We start from the raw sequence: 17,128 nt of genomic DNA, 5'->3' as shown, positions 1-17,128 counted from the left end.
GAGTTAAGGGTTGGGAAAAAAATGAGATTAAATCCTAATGAGTATAGTTTCATATAGAGGAAACGGTGCATGCAATTGGATTTTATGTTATGAGATATTTAAATTGTGGTGAGACAGAGTCTGAATGACTTCGAGTTCCCCTGTTCTGATTTTATAAAATCATTAAAAATTGAAAAAAAAGAATTATGAGACATACTGTATATGTATGGATTCCTCATTGGGTCTATTTTTAAGAGAAACAAACGACATGGTTATTTGAATTTTTTACAGAGAGAAATTTGGTTCGTAGTGCACAGGGGTCAAAGTAGCCAAACCCTGAAATAGGGGAGGATTTAACTAATAAAATGTACTAATTGGACCAACCAAAAATAATAAAAAAACTTGGTAAGTAGATATATGAGTATAAATTCAGGGAAAATTTACGGATTTGGGTTTCGAGTTTTATAACTCGAGATATGAATTATTTAGCAACTATGACGCAGTTGGACAGCTTGTCTGAAAAGTATGATATAAATTATCTAAATTTGGTTAAGTGCTCAAATAAGTTTAGTAGTGCCTTGTGCTCAACTCCGGCAACGGTCTCGGGTAAGGGACGTTACATTTATTGGTATCAGAGCTTCGGTTTAGCCGATTCTCGGAATATGTATGATGTGAAAAGTGTCTAGAATTACATGCCATATAAATCTGTGATAGTGTGTTGTGTATGATCCGATCTAATCCTTGTTTTTATTATAGATTATCTTCGATTTGAAAAGATGTCAGATAGACCAGAACAAACTGAGTAAGAAGAAGTTAATAGCAAAGTACAAACCTCTGAACAAGGAACAAGTAGTGAAGCTCCGATTTCATTGATGCGAGAACAAGAACTCAAAAATATGATTTATGGATTCATGAATCAGTGGTATAATGAGAATGTGCGAGAAAAAAATCAGACTACACAACCTCCTCCCCCTATCTCAACATCTGTAGTACCCTCGGTTGCTCCTCCACCTCCCCCGACAACTGAATCTGGCACACGTTCTCCATTTGAAAAGCTCAGAAAACATGGGGCTGAAGAATTTCGGGGAAGAACAGATGATGACCCCGTTAAAGCTGAATATTGGTTACAAAGTATAATGAGGGTTTTTAAGCAAATGGGGTGCTCACCAGATGATTACTTAATATGCGCCGTGTCATTATTGAAAGAAGAAGCTTATAACTGGTGGGAAACAATAGAAGCTGTTGTACCGGCTGAGAAGATCACTTGGGAATTTTTTCAAAATGAATTTAAGAAGAAATATGTCAGAAGAAGATATCTGGATAAGAAGAAAAGAGAATTTCTCGACTTGCGACAGGGAAACAAGTCAGTAGCTGAATATGAAAGAGAATTTGTTTATCTGAGCAAATATGCTCGAGATAATACCCACAGAAGAAGAAATGTGTATCAGATTTGAAGAAGGGCTTAATGATGAGATTAAAATGATGATAGGGGGCATTGAGATACGAGAATTTGTTGTTCTATCAGATCGTGCTCAGAAGCTTGAAGAAGTATATAATAAAAAGATGCAACGAGATAGAAGAAGTAAAGAATCTTTCAAAAGAAGTGCATCTAAGTCATTTTCGGCTTTACCAGTGAAGAAATCTAAAAAGGAATTCAGTCGAGCCACTTCAGTACCGGAAAGATCAGGAAAAAGTAGGCCAAGACAATCTGATTACAAAGCATCTGACAGACCTGCTGTTAGTGTGGGTAGTGTACAAAATACCCAAAGGCCTAAGTGTCAACATTGTGGAAGAAGTCACCCCGGTGAATGTAGAAGTAAGTTAGGGGCTTGTTATAAATGTGGGGCCACTGATCACTTTATTCGTGATTGTCCCCAATTACAAGTAGAAGAAGTGGAACAGAGGGAGAAACAGAAAATTCTTCCTCAAAAAGGAAGACGATCTGGTCAGAGCAGTGCTACAGGGGCTACTCGTTCGGGTATGAAAGATACTGCTAGCCGATCAGAAGTTAGGGCTCCTGCTCGTACTTATGCCATTCGAGCGAGAGAAGAAGCAACAGCTCCAGATGTAATTGCTAGTACTTTCTATCTTTATGATGTTCCTGTGTATGCTTTAATAGACCCTGGGTCTACTCATTCATATATTTGCACTATGTTAGCATCTGAAAAGAACTTATTTGTTGAGCCTACTGATTATGATGTACAAGTTACAAATCCGTTAGGTCAAAGTGTGGTAGTTAATTTAATATGTCATAACTGTCCACTGAAAGTTAAGGGCTGTGATTTCCCCGCTGATTTGATGCTGCTACCCTTTCGTGAATTTGATATTATCTTGGGCATGGACTGGTTAATGAAACATGACACGGTAGTGAATTGTCGAGAAAAACGAATTAGCTTGAAATGTCAAACAGGAGATATTGTTTTGGTTGAGTCTGGGAATTTGGATGACATGGTTAGAATGATTTCCTTTATGTCTGCTCAGAAATTGTTGCGTAAAGGAAATGAGGCTAATTTAGCCTATATTCTTGATACTCGAAGTTCTAAATCAAAGTTAGAGCAACTATCTGTTGTAAATGAATTCATGGATGTATTTCCTGAAGAATTACCAGGTTTACCACCCGATAGAGAAGTTGAGTTCGTGATAGATGTGCTTCCAGGAACAGCTCCCATATCAGTGACACCGTATAGAATGGCTCTATCAGAATTAAGAGAGTTAAAAGCGTAGTTGCAAGAACTGTTAGACAAAGGGTTTATCAGACCGAGTATGTCACCATGGGGTGCACCTGTCTTATTTGTGAAAAAGAAGGATGGTTCATTGAGGCTGTGCATAGATTACAGGCAGCTGAATAAGGTAACAATTAAAAATAAATATCCTTTGCCTCGTATTGATGATTTATTCGATCAGCTTAAGGATGCTACAGTGTTTTCAAAAATAGATCTCAGATCTGGGTATTATCAGTTAAAGGTAAAGGAATGTGATGTACCGAAAACAGCTTTTAGAACTCGGTATGGTCATTATGAGTTCTTAGTTATGCCATTCGGTTTGACAAATGCTCCTGCTGCTTTTATGGATTTAATGAATCAAATTTTCCTGTCTTACCTGGATAGATTTGTGGTTGTGTTTATTGACGATATACTGATCTATTCAAAGACAGAATCCGAGCATGCTCAGAACTTGAGAATTGTACTACAGATATTAAGGGAAAAACAGTTATATGCAAAATTTAGTAAATGTGAATTTTGGCTTCATGAAGTGGGATTCTTGGGTCACATTGTGCCAGTTGATGGTATACGGGTAGATCCGAGTAAGGTGTCAGCAGTGATTAATTGGAAAACTCCAAAGAATGTTACGGAAGTGCGAAGTTTCCTTGGATTAGCTGGTTACTATCGTCGATTTGTGAAAGATTTTTCACTGATTGCTTCACCGATAACTAAATTATTACAGAAGAATGTTGAGTTTGTATGGTCTGATGAGTGCCAACAAAGTTTTGATCAATTAAAGAAAATGTTGACAGAGGCTCCGGTGTTAACTCAGCCTGAATCAGGTGTGCCATATGTAGTATATAGTGATGCGTCTCTGAATGGTTTAGGTTGTGTATTGATGCAGTCAGGAAAAGTTGTAGCATATGCTTCTCGACAGTTGAAACCACATGAGAGGAACTACCCTACACATGATCTTGAATTAGCTGCCATAGTATTTGCTTTAAAAATTTGGAGATACTACCTATATGGAGAGAAATGTTATCTGTATACAGACCATAAAAGTTTGAAATATTTAATGTCGCAGAAATAGCTGAATTTGAGACAGTGGCGATGGTTAGAGCTGTTGAAAGATTACGATCTTATCATTGATTATCATCCAGGTAAGGCAAATGTAGTGGCAGATGCACTTAGTCGGAAATCATCATTATTTGCTCTTCGGGCGTTAAATGCTCATTTGTCTGTTAATGAAAATGGTTCTATATTAGCTGAATTAAAGACAAAGCCAGTATTCTTTCAACGAATTCGGGAATTGCAAGATGAAGATCCGAAGTTGGTGTTGAAACGACAAATGGTTCGAGATAATTTGAACTTAGATTACTCTATTGATAATAGTGGTATGTTATACCATCGTAATAGAATTTGTGTCCCGAATAATCTAGAATTGAAGAAGGATATCTTATCAGAGGCTCATAGTAGTATGTACTCGATTCATCCGGGTAGTACGAAGATGTATTGTGATTTGAAAAAAATGTATTGGTGGCCTGGTATGAAACGGGAAATTTGTGAATTTGTGGCAAAATGTTTAATCTGTCAACAGGTAAAAGCTGAACATCAAGTGCCTACAGGTTTGTTACAACCCGTAATGATTCCAGAATGGAAGTGGGAACATGTGACGATGGATTTTGTATCTGGATTGCCAGTGACTCCGAAGAAAAAAGATTCGATTTGGGTGATAGTAGATAGATTCACTAAATCAGCGTATTTTATTCCGGTCAGAACAGATTTTTCACTTGATAAGTTAGCGGAATTATATGTGTCAGAAATTGTGAGATTACATGGGGTGCCGACATCAATTATTTTTGATCGAGATCCGAGGTTTACTTCGAGATTTTGGAATAAACTGCAGGAAGCTTTAGGTACTAAGTTAAAATTTAGTACAGCTTTTCACCCTCAGACAGATGGACAATCAGAACGAGTGATTCAGATTTTGGAAGATATGTTAAGGTGTTGTATACTCGAGTTCAGTGGCAGCTGGGAAAGGTACTTACCTTTAGCTGAATTTGCTTATAATAATAGTTATCAAGCTAGTATCAAAATGGCACCGTTTGAAGCTCTGTATGGAAGGAAGTGCAGAACCCCGTTGTATTGGTCAGAATTAAGTGAATCGAAATTAGTCAGAGTGGATTTAATTCGGGAAACTGAAGAGAAAGTTCAGATTATTCGGGAAAGTTTTAAAGCTGCTTCCGATCGTCAAAAGTCGTATGCAGATTTGAAAAGAAGAGATATAGAGTTCAATATGGGTGATCGTGTGTTCTTGAAAGTTTCTCCGTGGAAGAAAGTTTTACGGTTTGGTAGAAAAGGAAAGCTTAGTCCACGATTTATTGGACCATACGAAATCATTGAGAGGATCGGTCCGGTAGCTTATAGATTGGCCTTGCCTCCAGAACTTGAGAAGATCCATAATGTATTTCATGTATCTATGTTGAGACGATATAGATCAGACCCTTCACATGTGATTCCTCATACTGAGATAGAGCTACAATCAGATATGACTTATTCGGAGGAACCAGTGAAAATATTAGCTCGGGAAGTTAAAGAACTACGGAATAAACGAGTACCGTTAGTAAAAGTGTTATGGCATCAACATGGATTGGAGGAGGCAACCTGGGAAACAGAGGAGTCAATGAGATCACAGTATCCAAATATGTTTTCAGGTAACAAATTTCGAGGACCAAATTTTTAAAGGGGGGAGAGTTGTAACGACCTAATTTTCAGTGGTGTCGGGAATGGTGATTTGAGATCACTAAATTCGACAAATAAGATTGAACAAGATAGTAATTTAATATTTATGAGTCAAGTAAGAATTTAGAAGAATTTGTGAAATGGTGAAATTAGTGAATTAAAAGAATTTATTAGGTCAAATGGGTCAAAAATGAGGTATCGAGACCTCAAAGTTGAAAATCGAGCTATAAATATTTTTATAAATATTTATGGAGTGTCATTGAGTTAGTATTAAAGTTTCGTTAGAAAATTTTAACGTTTGGATGGCTAATTAATTAAAAAGGACTAAATTGAAAATAGCACAAAATTTGTTAAATTGTGAGTAAATAGCTTAAGTATTTAAAAAGATGGATTTAAAGAGCAATTAGACCCAAAGGTTAATGGCTGGACGGTTTGGGTATGAAATAAGCAAGAAAACAATGTGAACAAGGGGCAAAATTGGAAATAGCATAAAAGTTAATAGTTAAATAATGATGTAATTGAAAAATCTAGACATTTCTTCATATTTTCTCAGCCAAAACGCCATAGAAGGTCTGGAGAAAGCTGGTTTTCATATTTTTACATCATGTGAGTTTAATTCTTACTTTTCTTGATAATTTTTATGTTTTTATGACTTTTACAATTAGGTCCACTTGTAGAATTCATTAGTTTTGATTTTATGGGTGAAATTGGAAGTTACCCTGGATGGATAAGGGAATTTTATGATGAATTATTATGAAATTTAAATTCTAATTTCATATTAAGGTGGTTTTATTAAGTGATTTTGATAGGAAATGATATTTAGGACCTAATTGTGAAAAAGTTGTGAATTGAAGGTTTCTGTTGAAATTAAGAATATAAAAGGTTTTAAAATAGTTTATAATGATAAAATAAAGTGTTAATTGAGAAAAATTAGTTCAATTGATGGGTGAATTGAGCAGGGACTAAATTGTGAAAATTGTAAATTTTGGGGTAAAAGTGCAATTTCGAAATTTAAACAGCATAAATTGTGAAATGAAATAGAATTTAAATGGATGCTAATGAAGGAATGATTTTATAATTATAGATCAAGAAAACGAACTGAATCGTGGAAAGGAGAAAATTCAAGAATAGTTCCTGAATTTCTACGACTTTTGCAAATTAGTCCAGGTAAGTTCATATGGCAAAGTTCAATGTTTTGATATGAAAATCTTATGATTGTTAAAGTATTTTATTGTTGATGAATACTATCAATTTGCATTAACTAATGAATAATGTGTAACTAAAAGTACAAATTAGTAGGAACAATGGATTTGAGTGCTTCTATTCTGTGACCCTGATGAATTGACGAAAAATATGTGATAAGTGTGCCCATTTAAGACCGTAGCTGGGCTATGGCATCGGTGCAATGTGATAATGTGACTCCGTATAAGACCATAGCTGGGCTATGGCATCGGTATAATGTGATAATGTGATTCCGGGATATGGCTTCGGTATGATATGTGAACCGTGTAAGACCATGGCAAGGCTATGGCTTCGGTGTGTGATGCGTAACAATGTGAAAGTCCATAGTTTACTATGGCAATGTGATAATGAAGCACTCAATTCCCTTATTGTTCCTTAATTTGACAATGAAGTAAATGAGAAATGGGCCTAAGGGAGTTAAATTGTGAGTAGCCATATGGAAATTATTCCAATGAGTTATTAATGAAATTGTGATTTGGAGGATGAAATAGTTAAACTAATAGATATATGATTGTGTACGATATTTGATATGATTTGTGTTTATATGCCTATGAGCTTACTAAGCTTCAATAAGCTTACTTGTGTGTGTTTAATATTTTTATGTAGATTGACTTGAAGTGAAGTGGGTAGATCGGATCAACACAACAGGGCACACTATTCAGATCAATTCTGGTAGTTTTTGTTTTATGTTTAAAGATTTATATGGCATGTATAGAGCTTGAATGAATTGAAGTAAAGATGTTATGAACTAGTTAACAATATTTGTACTAAAACAGTTTTTGGTAAGTAGCAGTAGTTTGACTTTGAAAATTCACCATAAATTGTGGAAATTGAGTTAAGGGTTGGGAAAAAATGAGATTAAAGCCTAATGAGTCTAGTTTCATATAGAGGAAACGGTGCATGCAATTGGATTTTATGTTATGAGATATATAAATTGTGGTGAGACAGAGTCTGAATGACTTCGAGTTCCCCTGTTCTGATTTTAGAAAATCATTAAAAATTGAAAAAAAATAATTATGAGTCATACTGTATATGTATGGATTCCTCATTGGGTCTATTTTTAAGAGAAACAAACGGCATGGTTATTTGAATTTTTTACAGAGAGAAATTTGGTTCGTAGTGCATAGGGGTCAAAGTAGCCAAACCCTGAAACAGGGGAGGATTTAACTAATAAAATGTACTAATTGGACCAACCAAAAATTATAAAAAAAATTGGTAAGTAGATATATGAGTATAAATTCGGGAAAAATTTAGGGATTTTGGTTTCGAGTTTTATAACTCGAGATATGAATTATTTAGCAACTATGACGCAGTTGGACAGCTTGTCTGAAAAGTATGATATAAATTATCTAAATTTGGTTAAGTGCTCAAATAAGTTTAGTAGTGCCTTGTGCTCGACTCCGGCAACGGTCTCGGGTAAGGGGCGTTACAGTGGATCTCCTTGTAGTTTCTAAGTCTTCTCCAAAGTAATGCTCAATGTTAACACTCTTCTTTTTGTGTGCCCCTAAGTAATAGTAGAGATTATTTTGTAAGAGCTTATGATTTGCTCTTTATCATTTAAATGAACATTAATGGAGATGCATTTTGTCTTGATCTTTTCATTCTCATTAACTTCATACTTTTTCCCTCTTCTCACAGCCTGTCATTGCATATCTCACATCATGCCATTATGCCTGTTGGTCTCAGTACTTTGATGCTCCTCTCTAGTTTTCTTTTCCATTCAACTTTCAGGTGCTCAGATATCAACGATATGAACAAATCCGTTACAAATCTTGAAATTCATTTCGAGAAAGCTATTTGTTTAGGAGAGTTCGAAGCTGAGGAAAATGTTGAAGACTATGTCTTGTCTCCTGACTTACTAAGAATAGTAGAACAAGAAGATAAATAGATTCTACCTCATCAAGAATCTGTTGAGATAGTAAACTTGGGAAATGAAAAAAAGAGGTAAGAAGTGAAGATTGGGAGCTCTATTTCAGATAACACCAAACATGATTTGATCACTTTGGTTCATGAGTACAAAGATGTATTTGCATGGTCGTATCAGGACTTACCAGGATTGGATGAGGATGTAGTGGTCCATAGACTCCCACTGAAACTAGAATGCAAACCTATTCAACAGAAGCTAAGACGAATGAGACATCAAATGCTGTTAAAGATAAAAAAAGAAGTGCTGGCTTTCTACAAGTCTCCAAGTACCCAGAATAGGTAGCTAACATAGTACCAGTACTGAAGAAAGACGGCAAGGTACGAATGTGTGTGGATTATCACGATCTGAATCGAGCAAGTCCTAAAGATAATTTTCCCTTGCACACATCGATACATTGGTGGATAACACAGCCAAACATTCATTGTTTTCATTCATGGATGGATTATCGGGTTATAATCAGATAAACATGGCTCCTAAGGATATGGAGAAAACTACTTTCATAACGATGTGGGGAACATTCTGTTATAAGGTGATGCCGTTCGGATTAAAGAATGCTGTGGCAACATATCAGAGGGCCATGGTGATGTTGTTTCATGACATGATGCACAAAGAAATATAAGTCTACATCGATGATATGATCGCCAAATCCAAGAGGCAAAGAGAGCATGTTGGGAACCTTAGGAAGTTGTTCGAAAGACTGAGAAAGTTCCAGCTGAAGCTTAATCCAGCCAAGTGTACGTTTGGGGCTACCTCGGGAAAATTGCTAGGCTTCATCGTCAGCGAGAGAGGTATTGAAGTTGATCCAGATAAGATAAAAGCCATACAAGAACTACCACCTCCGCGCACGCAAAAAGAAGTCAGAGGATTTTTAAGGAGGTTAAACTACATCGCTCGGTTCATTGCTCAACTTACCAACCAGTGTGACCCAATTTTTCGACTCCTTCGAAAACATAATCCAGGAGAATGGAACGATGAGTGCCAAGTGGCTTTTAACAAGATAAAATAGTATTTGTCTAGTCCCCCGGTACTAGTACCGCCAACTCCAGGAAGACCGTTAATATTGTATCTGACTGTGTTCAAAAATTCAATGGGTTGCGTACTGAGGTAACATGATGAGTCAAGGAAAAGAGAAAAGGCGATTTACTATCTCAGCAAAAAGTTCACAGAGTATGAGGCAAAGTACTCGTCAATTGAAAAATTCTGTTGCCATTTGGTTTGGGTAGTTCGGAGACTCAGGCAATAAATGTTGTATCATACGACATGGTTAATTTTAAAGCTGGACCCAATAAAGTACATGATGGAATCACCTACACTCTCAGGAAGAATGGCAGGATGGCAGATCCTACTATCAAAATACGACATCATCTATGTGAGCCAAAAGTTGATAAAAGGGAGTGTAATAGCTGACTTTTTAGCAACTCGAACAACGGAGGAATACGAGCCATTGACATTTAATTTCCCAGATGAAGACTTGATGTGCATTATAGGAAAAGAATGTGAGTCATCTAAAGAGAAATCATGGAAGATGAGCTTTGATGGTGCATCAAATACATTGGGGCATAGGATTGGAGTAGTCTTAGTATCACTAGAAGGGAACCATTACCCGTTCACTACCAGGCTGAATTTCTTTTGTACCAATAACATAGCGGAATATGAGGCCTATATCATAGGACTTCATGCAGCTATTGAATGAAACGTCGAAATCTTAGAGGTGTACGAGAACCCAGCGTTGGTGATATACCAAATCCGTGGAGATTGAGAAGTGAGCGATTCGAAATTAGTCAAATACAGCGATTTAGTGGCAGGACTGATTAAAGAATTCAAAGAAATAACTTTTAATTACTTCCCACGAGAAGAAAACCAATTGCTGATGCCCTGGCCACTTTGGCTTCAATGTTCAAAGCAAACAGAGAAACATAAATAATGCCTCTTCAAATAAGCATATATGAAGTCCCTGCACATTGTTTCAGCATTGAGAAAGAGCTAGATGGACGACCATGGTTCCATGATATCTTAGAATATGTCAAGAATCAAAAGTACCCCGAACAAGCAAATGAGAATGATAAAAGAACAATCAGAAGAATGGCAGTAGGATTTGTTCTTCATGGGGACATTCTGTACAAAAAAGGAAAAGATCAAGTGCTCTTGAGATGCGTAGATGCTGCTGAAGCCAGAAAAATACTTGAAGATGTCCATGAGGGAATTTGTGGGACACATGCCAATGGTTTCACTATGGCCAGGAAGATTATGAGACTCGGTTATTACTGGCTAATGATGGAAAGTGATTGCATTAGTTTTGCATGAAAATGCCACAAATGTCAAATTTATGGTGATAAAATTCATGTAGCCCCTTCGCCCTTTCATGTCATGATTTCTCCGTAGCCTTTTTCTATGTGGGGCATGGATGTTATAGGGCCAATTTCCCCAAAAGCTTCTAATGGACACCGATTTATTTTTGTAGTGATATATTACTTCACAAAATGGATAGAAGCCGCTTCATTTGCTAATGTAACAAAGACTGCAATTTGAAGGTTCTTAAAAAAGAAAATCATTTGTCGATATGGTTTGCCTGAAAGAATCATTTCAGATAACGCCTTGAATTTGAACAACAAGATAATGAAGGAAGTGTGTGAACAATTTCAAATGAGGCATCATAACTCCTCACCCTATCGCCCGAAAATGAATGGAGCAGTTGAAGCGGCCAACAAGAATATTAAGAAAATTATTGGGAAAATGACCGAGACATATAAAGACTGGCACGAGAAGCTACCATTCACTTTGTATGCATATCGTACATCTGTGTGGACATCAACGAGAGCAACTCCTTTCTCTCTGGTCTATGGAATGGAAGCTATGCTACCCATCGAAGTTGAGATCCCCTCTCTACAAGTCTTAATGGAGTCGAAACTAGAGGAAGCAGAGTGGGTTCGAGCTCGATATGACCAGTTAAACCTTATCGAAGAAAAATGTTTGAAGGCAATCTGTCATGGACAAATGTACCAGAAAAGAATGATTGCGGCCTATGACAAGAAAGTACGGCCAATAGAATTCCACGAAGGAGAACTCGTGCTGAGAAAAATTCTCCCAATACAAAAAGACTTCCGAGGAAAATGGGTACCAAATTGGGAAGGACCATATGTCATAAAGGAGGCTTTCTCAGGTGGGGCTTTGATTCTCACTGAGATGGATGGGAAAGAGTTACCGAATCCAGTGAACTCAGATGCTGTAAAGAAATATTATGCCTAAAATAAAAGATCAAGGCGAAAACCCGAAAAGGGCGTCTTGATGAACAAAAAAAGATTAGGATGAAAACCTGAGAGGGCGTCCTAATGAAGTAAACCTGGGCTTAAAGAGCAAGGCGATTTGAATAGTGGGTCAAACAATAAGGCTATAGTATTTGAAGCATCTCTGAAAGCTTGAAATCTTCTACGTAAGAAGCCATGCTCGAAAAGATTCTTGATTAAGTAACGTGGAAGGGATCATACGTTGAATATCTAGAGCATTTGTATTTACTGAATGTGATCCCCTTTCTTTATGACACTTTTTTTTACTATCCTCGGTTAACCTTTTTGTTTGTTACCTTCGAAATAAATAAATGAGAAGTATCTTTTTTGTACCTACCTGACCATTTTCATGCATCTCATTGTATGATTTATTTGAATAATAAATAGTAAAATGACATACTCTAAACAAAAGAAAGGTTGAGCATTACCTGGATGAGAATTCGATAAGTACGATGCCTCAAAGCAAGGACAAAGTTCAACAGGGGGCAAAAGAGTGATATCTGAGAAATACAGATTACTCGTAAAGCTAGAGAATAGGTACAAAGCCTGAAGAGAAAGTCAAGAATTGAAGCAATGAATGCAGATCATCACAAAAATCGTGACGAAAAGAGATATGTGACAAAAAAATCCAAGGCGCATAGCATAATCATGTAGGCATAGAGGCATTTAAGACAAGCATGTGCATATCATGATAACATCATGCATGACGTATACATGTACTCTAGCAGAGCGAGAGGTTTTGAAGATATTTATACTGGATCAAGGAAAAAGACACTTGAAGTTCCACCAAATGATATGTTTTGGTATCCTGATATTTTTATTTCTGTTTTTCAAAAAAAATCAACTCATATAGTGAGAGGTGAGTTGAGCCCCGGATCACACTCTGAGGTATTTTTAGTTTCTATCAACTCATATTACGAGAGGTGAGTTGAGCCTCGGGTTACACGCTGAGATATTTTTAGTTTCTATCAACTCATATTGCGAGAGGTGAGTTGACCTTCGGGCCACATGCCGAGATATTTTCAATTTCTATTTTTTAATTTCTTCTTTTCAAGAAAATCAACTCATATTGCGAAAGGTGAGTTGACCCTCGGGTCACACGCTGAGGTATCTTCAATTTATGCTTCAAAAAAATCAACTCATATTATGAGAGGTAAGTTGAGCCTTGGGTCACACGCTGAGGTATTTTTAGTTTCTATTCGCCATAAATCGACTCATATTGCGAGAAGTGAGTTGAGTCTTTTAGTCTCTGTTTTTCAAAAAAATCAACTCATATTGCGAGAGGTGAGTTGAGCCTCAGGTCACACACTGAGATATTTTCAATTTTTTACCTTTTTTTCAAAAATTAACTCATAATCTGAGAGGTAAGTTGAATGTCAGTCTGTATGTCGAGCTATTTTCGATGTCTGTTTTTTATAAAGAATAAAGATTTGAGCTAATCGAATATACAGATTTTGCTTCCCAGAAGTTGCAGTGAAGCAGGTTGAAATTATAGGTCTGATCTCTATGAAGTTGTAGTGGAACCCTGAAGTTGCAGTGGAGTGGTGAAGCAGATCGAAGCTATGAACCTCATACCCCTGAAGAAGCGAGCAGATTAAAGCAATAAGTCCTATACCTCTGAAGTTGCATGAAGCAGATCAAAGCAACAAGATACAGTGGGCTGAACGAGGCTACCTAAGAAAGAGAAGCACCAGAAAGTCAAGACTTAGCAAGACCGAGCAAAATTGCCCTTTTTTAAGTCTTTGCTCCATTCTCGTTACATGACAATGAGCAAAGAGAGGCATCTGTAGAGGCCCAATTTATCCCTAAACCCATTACAACCCAAAACCCAAATCCCTAAACCCATTACAACCCAAAACCTAAATCCCTAAATCCATGAAAACCCAAAACCCAAACCCAACAGACTTAGCCCAACTAGACCTAAACCCTAGCCCAATTAACCCAAACCTAAAGAAAACAAAAAAAACCTAGCTTCAGCCGCACCTAGGGCATTCAGCCACCTGCCCTCTGCCTCCACTTGCACTGCCTCTGCTCCACCGTTCAACCACCACGTGCAAGACAAAAAGAACATGCAACAGCAGCACAAAAATAGGAAATAGACAGTGTTTGAACAGTGTAACAAAATCTGCTATAAAGCTGAATAGAAACAAATGTAAAAAGGGGGGTTCGGTTTTGTTACAAACACACACATCAATTGAAACAGAAAAGCAAATCAAAATACTATTTTTTCTCTACAGAGGTATATCTTTTTTTTACATATATGTTTGGATATAACATAACATATACAAATACATAGATATTTTTAAAAGAAAAGAGAAGAAAAACATTACCTTTTCTTAAGATTGAAGAAAGAAACCGAGGGGTTATTGTTTTTTCTATTTTATTTTTAATAGATTTTTAGAGTTTTGGGTTTTAAAATGAGATAAGGAAGGCCGAATCGGCTGAAAAGGTGACTTTAGGAACGTCGGCCACCATATACGGTGGTGGACTTGTAACATCCCAAAATAGGGCCTAAACAGAATAGTGGTTGTGAAACCACAAATTCGAGGTAGAAAAATTTATTTTATTATTATTTTAAGGTTCATGGTATGATTGCATGATTGTGTGAAAATTTCGTGATGAAATTCCATGCATAAAGTGCTTAAGTTGAGGTTAGGGACTAAATTGAATAATTTGAAAAACTTTCATTCTAAAAGTTTTTAGTATGAAATTACTTTGGAATATTAATTAGGAGGGTTTAAATAACAATTTGACCAATTTTAAGTTCATGGACAAAAATTAGGATATGGAAGGAATTTTTGAAAGTTTAGTAAGGAGGGGTAATTTGGTCATTTGGATATTAAATGAATTAAATAGGGAAAAATAACACAAAAATGGTCATCTTCTCAATTAGTTTCTGCCGATTTTTGCTCTCCTCCATAGCTGGGGTTTCTTCAACTTTCAAGCTTCATAGTAAGTGATTCCAAGCCCCATTTTTAATGATCTTTACGTTTTTGGAGTCCCGGTAACTTGATTAAGCTTATTCTAGCAATAATTCAGCCTAGGGTTCATATTTGGAAAAATACCCATGGATGAAATTTGTGTATTTTGGTGTTTTATGATAGAATATGAGGTTTTAAATTATGTTAAACAACTTATGCTACTCGGTTTTAAGTGAAAACGAGTAAAAGGGCTTAAATTGGAAAAAAAATACCAATAGTCATAAGTATATGTTAGAGTGTGATTTTGATATTGCCATAGAAGGGAAAAATGATCAGCATGTCATAAAACATAAGAAAATAGGATGAAGTTTAATTTACGAGCCTTGGGGCAAAAGTGTAAATATGTGAAAGTTTAGGGGTAAAAATATAATTTTGCAAAAGTTTGGGTCAAGGAATGTTTTAATAAATGTGAAATTAAATAAGTTAAATTTGCTATTATAGATCAAGAAGAACGAAATTCGGGAGTAGATCAGGGAAAAGAAAAAGTAAAGGACTAAATTGTAAAGTTTAGTCACATTTTGTATCAAGGTAAGTTACAGTAAATAAATGCAATATTCTTTTATTTTACATTATTATTGTCAATTTCCAGCATTTATATACTTATGTTATGAAAATATGTAAAGTCGAATTTAAGGTGGAGTGACAGAGGAAAAGTGTTAGAAAGCCCCGGTTGAACCCTAGGAATGTTAGGATATTAGGGTTGACAGGACAGAACAGAAATGAGCCATGTAAGTCCATATTAGAAATATGGCTTTGGAGACAGGATTGAGCCATGTAAGTTCATATTATATATGGCATTAGAGACAGGAATAATTCATGTAAGTCCATGTCAAAGACATGGCATTGGCAGGATATTGATAGACAGGAACGACCCTAGTATCCTTAGTATTCTGAGTGGTTCAACGGGTCAGGATACGAGTTAAATTACAGTGAATTAACAGCAAAGGAAAAGTAGATTATACTTATGAAAAAGGAAAGGTCAGTTAAGAAAGAAGGTAAGGGAATAAAGAAGAAGATAGAAATTGAGAAGTAAAGAAATTTATGATGTTAGATGATATTATGCATAATTATCCATTATGTTGAATGTTGTGATTTATTTACTTGTAAGCTTACTAAGCCTAGTGCTTAATCTCTTTATTTTCTTCTTCTCATAGTACTTATCTAGTCACTCGGGGATCGAAGGAAACGTCGGAGGCCGATCACACTATCAAAGAAATAACTCGGTATAACTAGACGTTTTGTTTTGGGTATGGCATGTATAGAAACTTAGCTACTTTTGGTATAATATGAACAATGAATGATGTGTAAATACTTGCTAGTGATTAGCTAATAAAATAGCTTATGATATACATATTTATTAATATGTATGATTGATTGATGATTATCACATGAAAATTATGAAAAATGTGAAAGTAACCTAAAAACAGATTCAAGTAACAGAAATGACGTAATTTTGAAAAATCGCTAAAAATTGTAGAAACATATTTTGAAGATGAATAATATATGAAATTAAATCTTATTATGTATATTTTCTTATGGAATAAGCAAAACAGGTAAAGGTATTATATTTTATGAGATATCTGAGTTTTAGTGAAACAGGGTCAGAGCGATTTCTAGATCCCCTATTTCAACTTTGGAAATTCACCATAAATTGTAAAAAACTAATTAGAAGGTGTAATTTATATGGTTAGAATCATTGTTGAATCTAGTTTTTAGAGAAACAAACGGCTTAGTCATATGAATTTTTTACAGGAAGAAACATGGCTCGTAGTAAGAAGAGGTCAGTGTAGTTGAGTTTTGAAACAGGGGAAACTTTAACTAATAAACTGTACTAATTGGCCAAGTCAAAAATTCTAGAAAAAAATTAGTAGATAGATATGTGAGTCTAGTTTCAGGAAAAATTTACGGATCTTAATTTTTAGTTTTGAAACTCGAGAAATAAATTTTTAAGCAACCATGACGTAGAAAAACAGTTTATTCCAAAAATTAAAATAAGTGGTTTAGAGTTGTTTAAAAGGTAAGATAAGTTTAGTAACACCTCAAGCTTGACTCCGGTGACGGTTTCAGGCGTGGGGGTGTTACATGACCAACGACGGCGGCACAAAGGCTAGGGTTCAAAATCCTAGCAGAGAAAAAGAGAGGAGGATTTCAATTTTTTTTAAAAGCTAAAGGAACTTTTTTTTCTGTTAAAATTTGGGCATTTATAATGGAGCCATACGACGTCGTTTTGGATCCTGGTTCCAGGCACCAAAACGGCGTCATTTTGCATAA

The 17,128-nt window shown here is 35.9% G+C and overlaps 1 protein-coding gene across 1 annotated transcript; it reads left to right on the top strand.

The window, feature by feature from the left end:
- Positions 1 to 890: 890 nt before the first annotated feature.
- Positions 891 to 8,553, top strand: LOC121206034 (uncharacterized). Its single transcript, XM_041076201.1, has 4 exons — positions 891 to 1,342; positions 1,428 to 2,056; positions 2,138 to 2,528; positions 8,397 to 8,553. Exons 1-4 carry the CDS (start codon positions 891 to 893, stop codon positions 8,551 to 8,553), a joined length of 1,629 nt encoding a protein of 542 aa, XP_040932135.1.
- The last annotated feature ends 8,575 nt before the right edge of the window (positions 8,554 to 17,128 follow it).

The sequence above is a fragment of the Gossypium hirsutum genome, chromosome A09, assembly GCF_007990345.1.
Source record: "Gossypium hirsutum isolate 1008001.06 chromosome A09, Gossypium_hirsutum_v2.1, whole genome shotgun sequence".
Lineage (NCBI taxonomy): Eukaryota > Viridiplantae > Streptophyta > Magnoliopsida > Malvales > Malvaceae > Gossypium > Gossypium hirsutum.
Note: the sequence above shows the minus strand (reverse complement) of the source record. Positions and strands in the feature narration are given on the sequence as shown.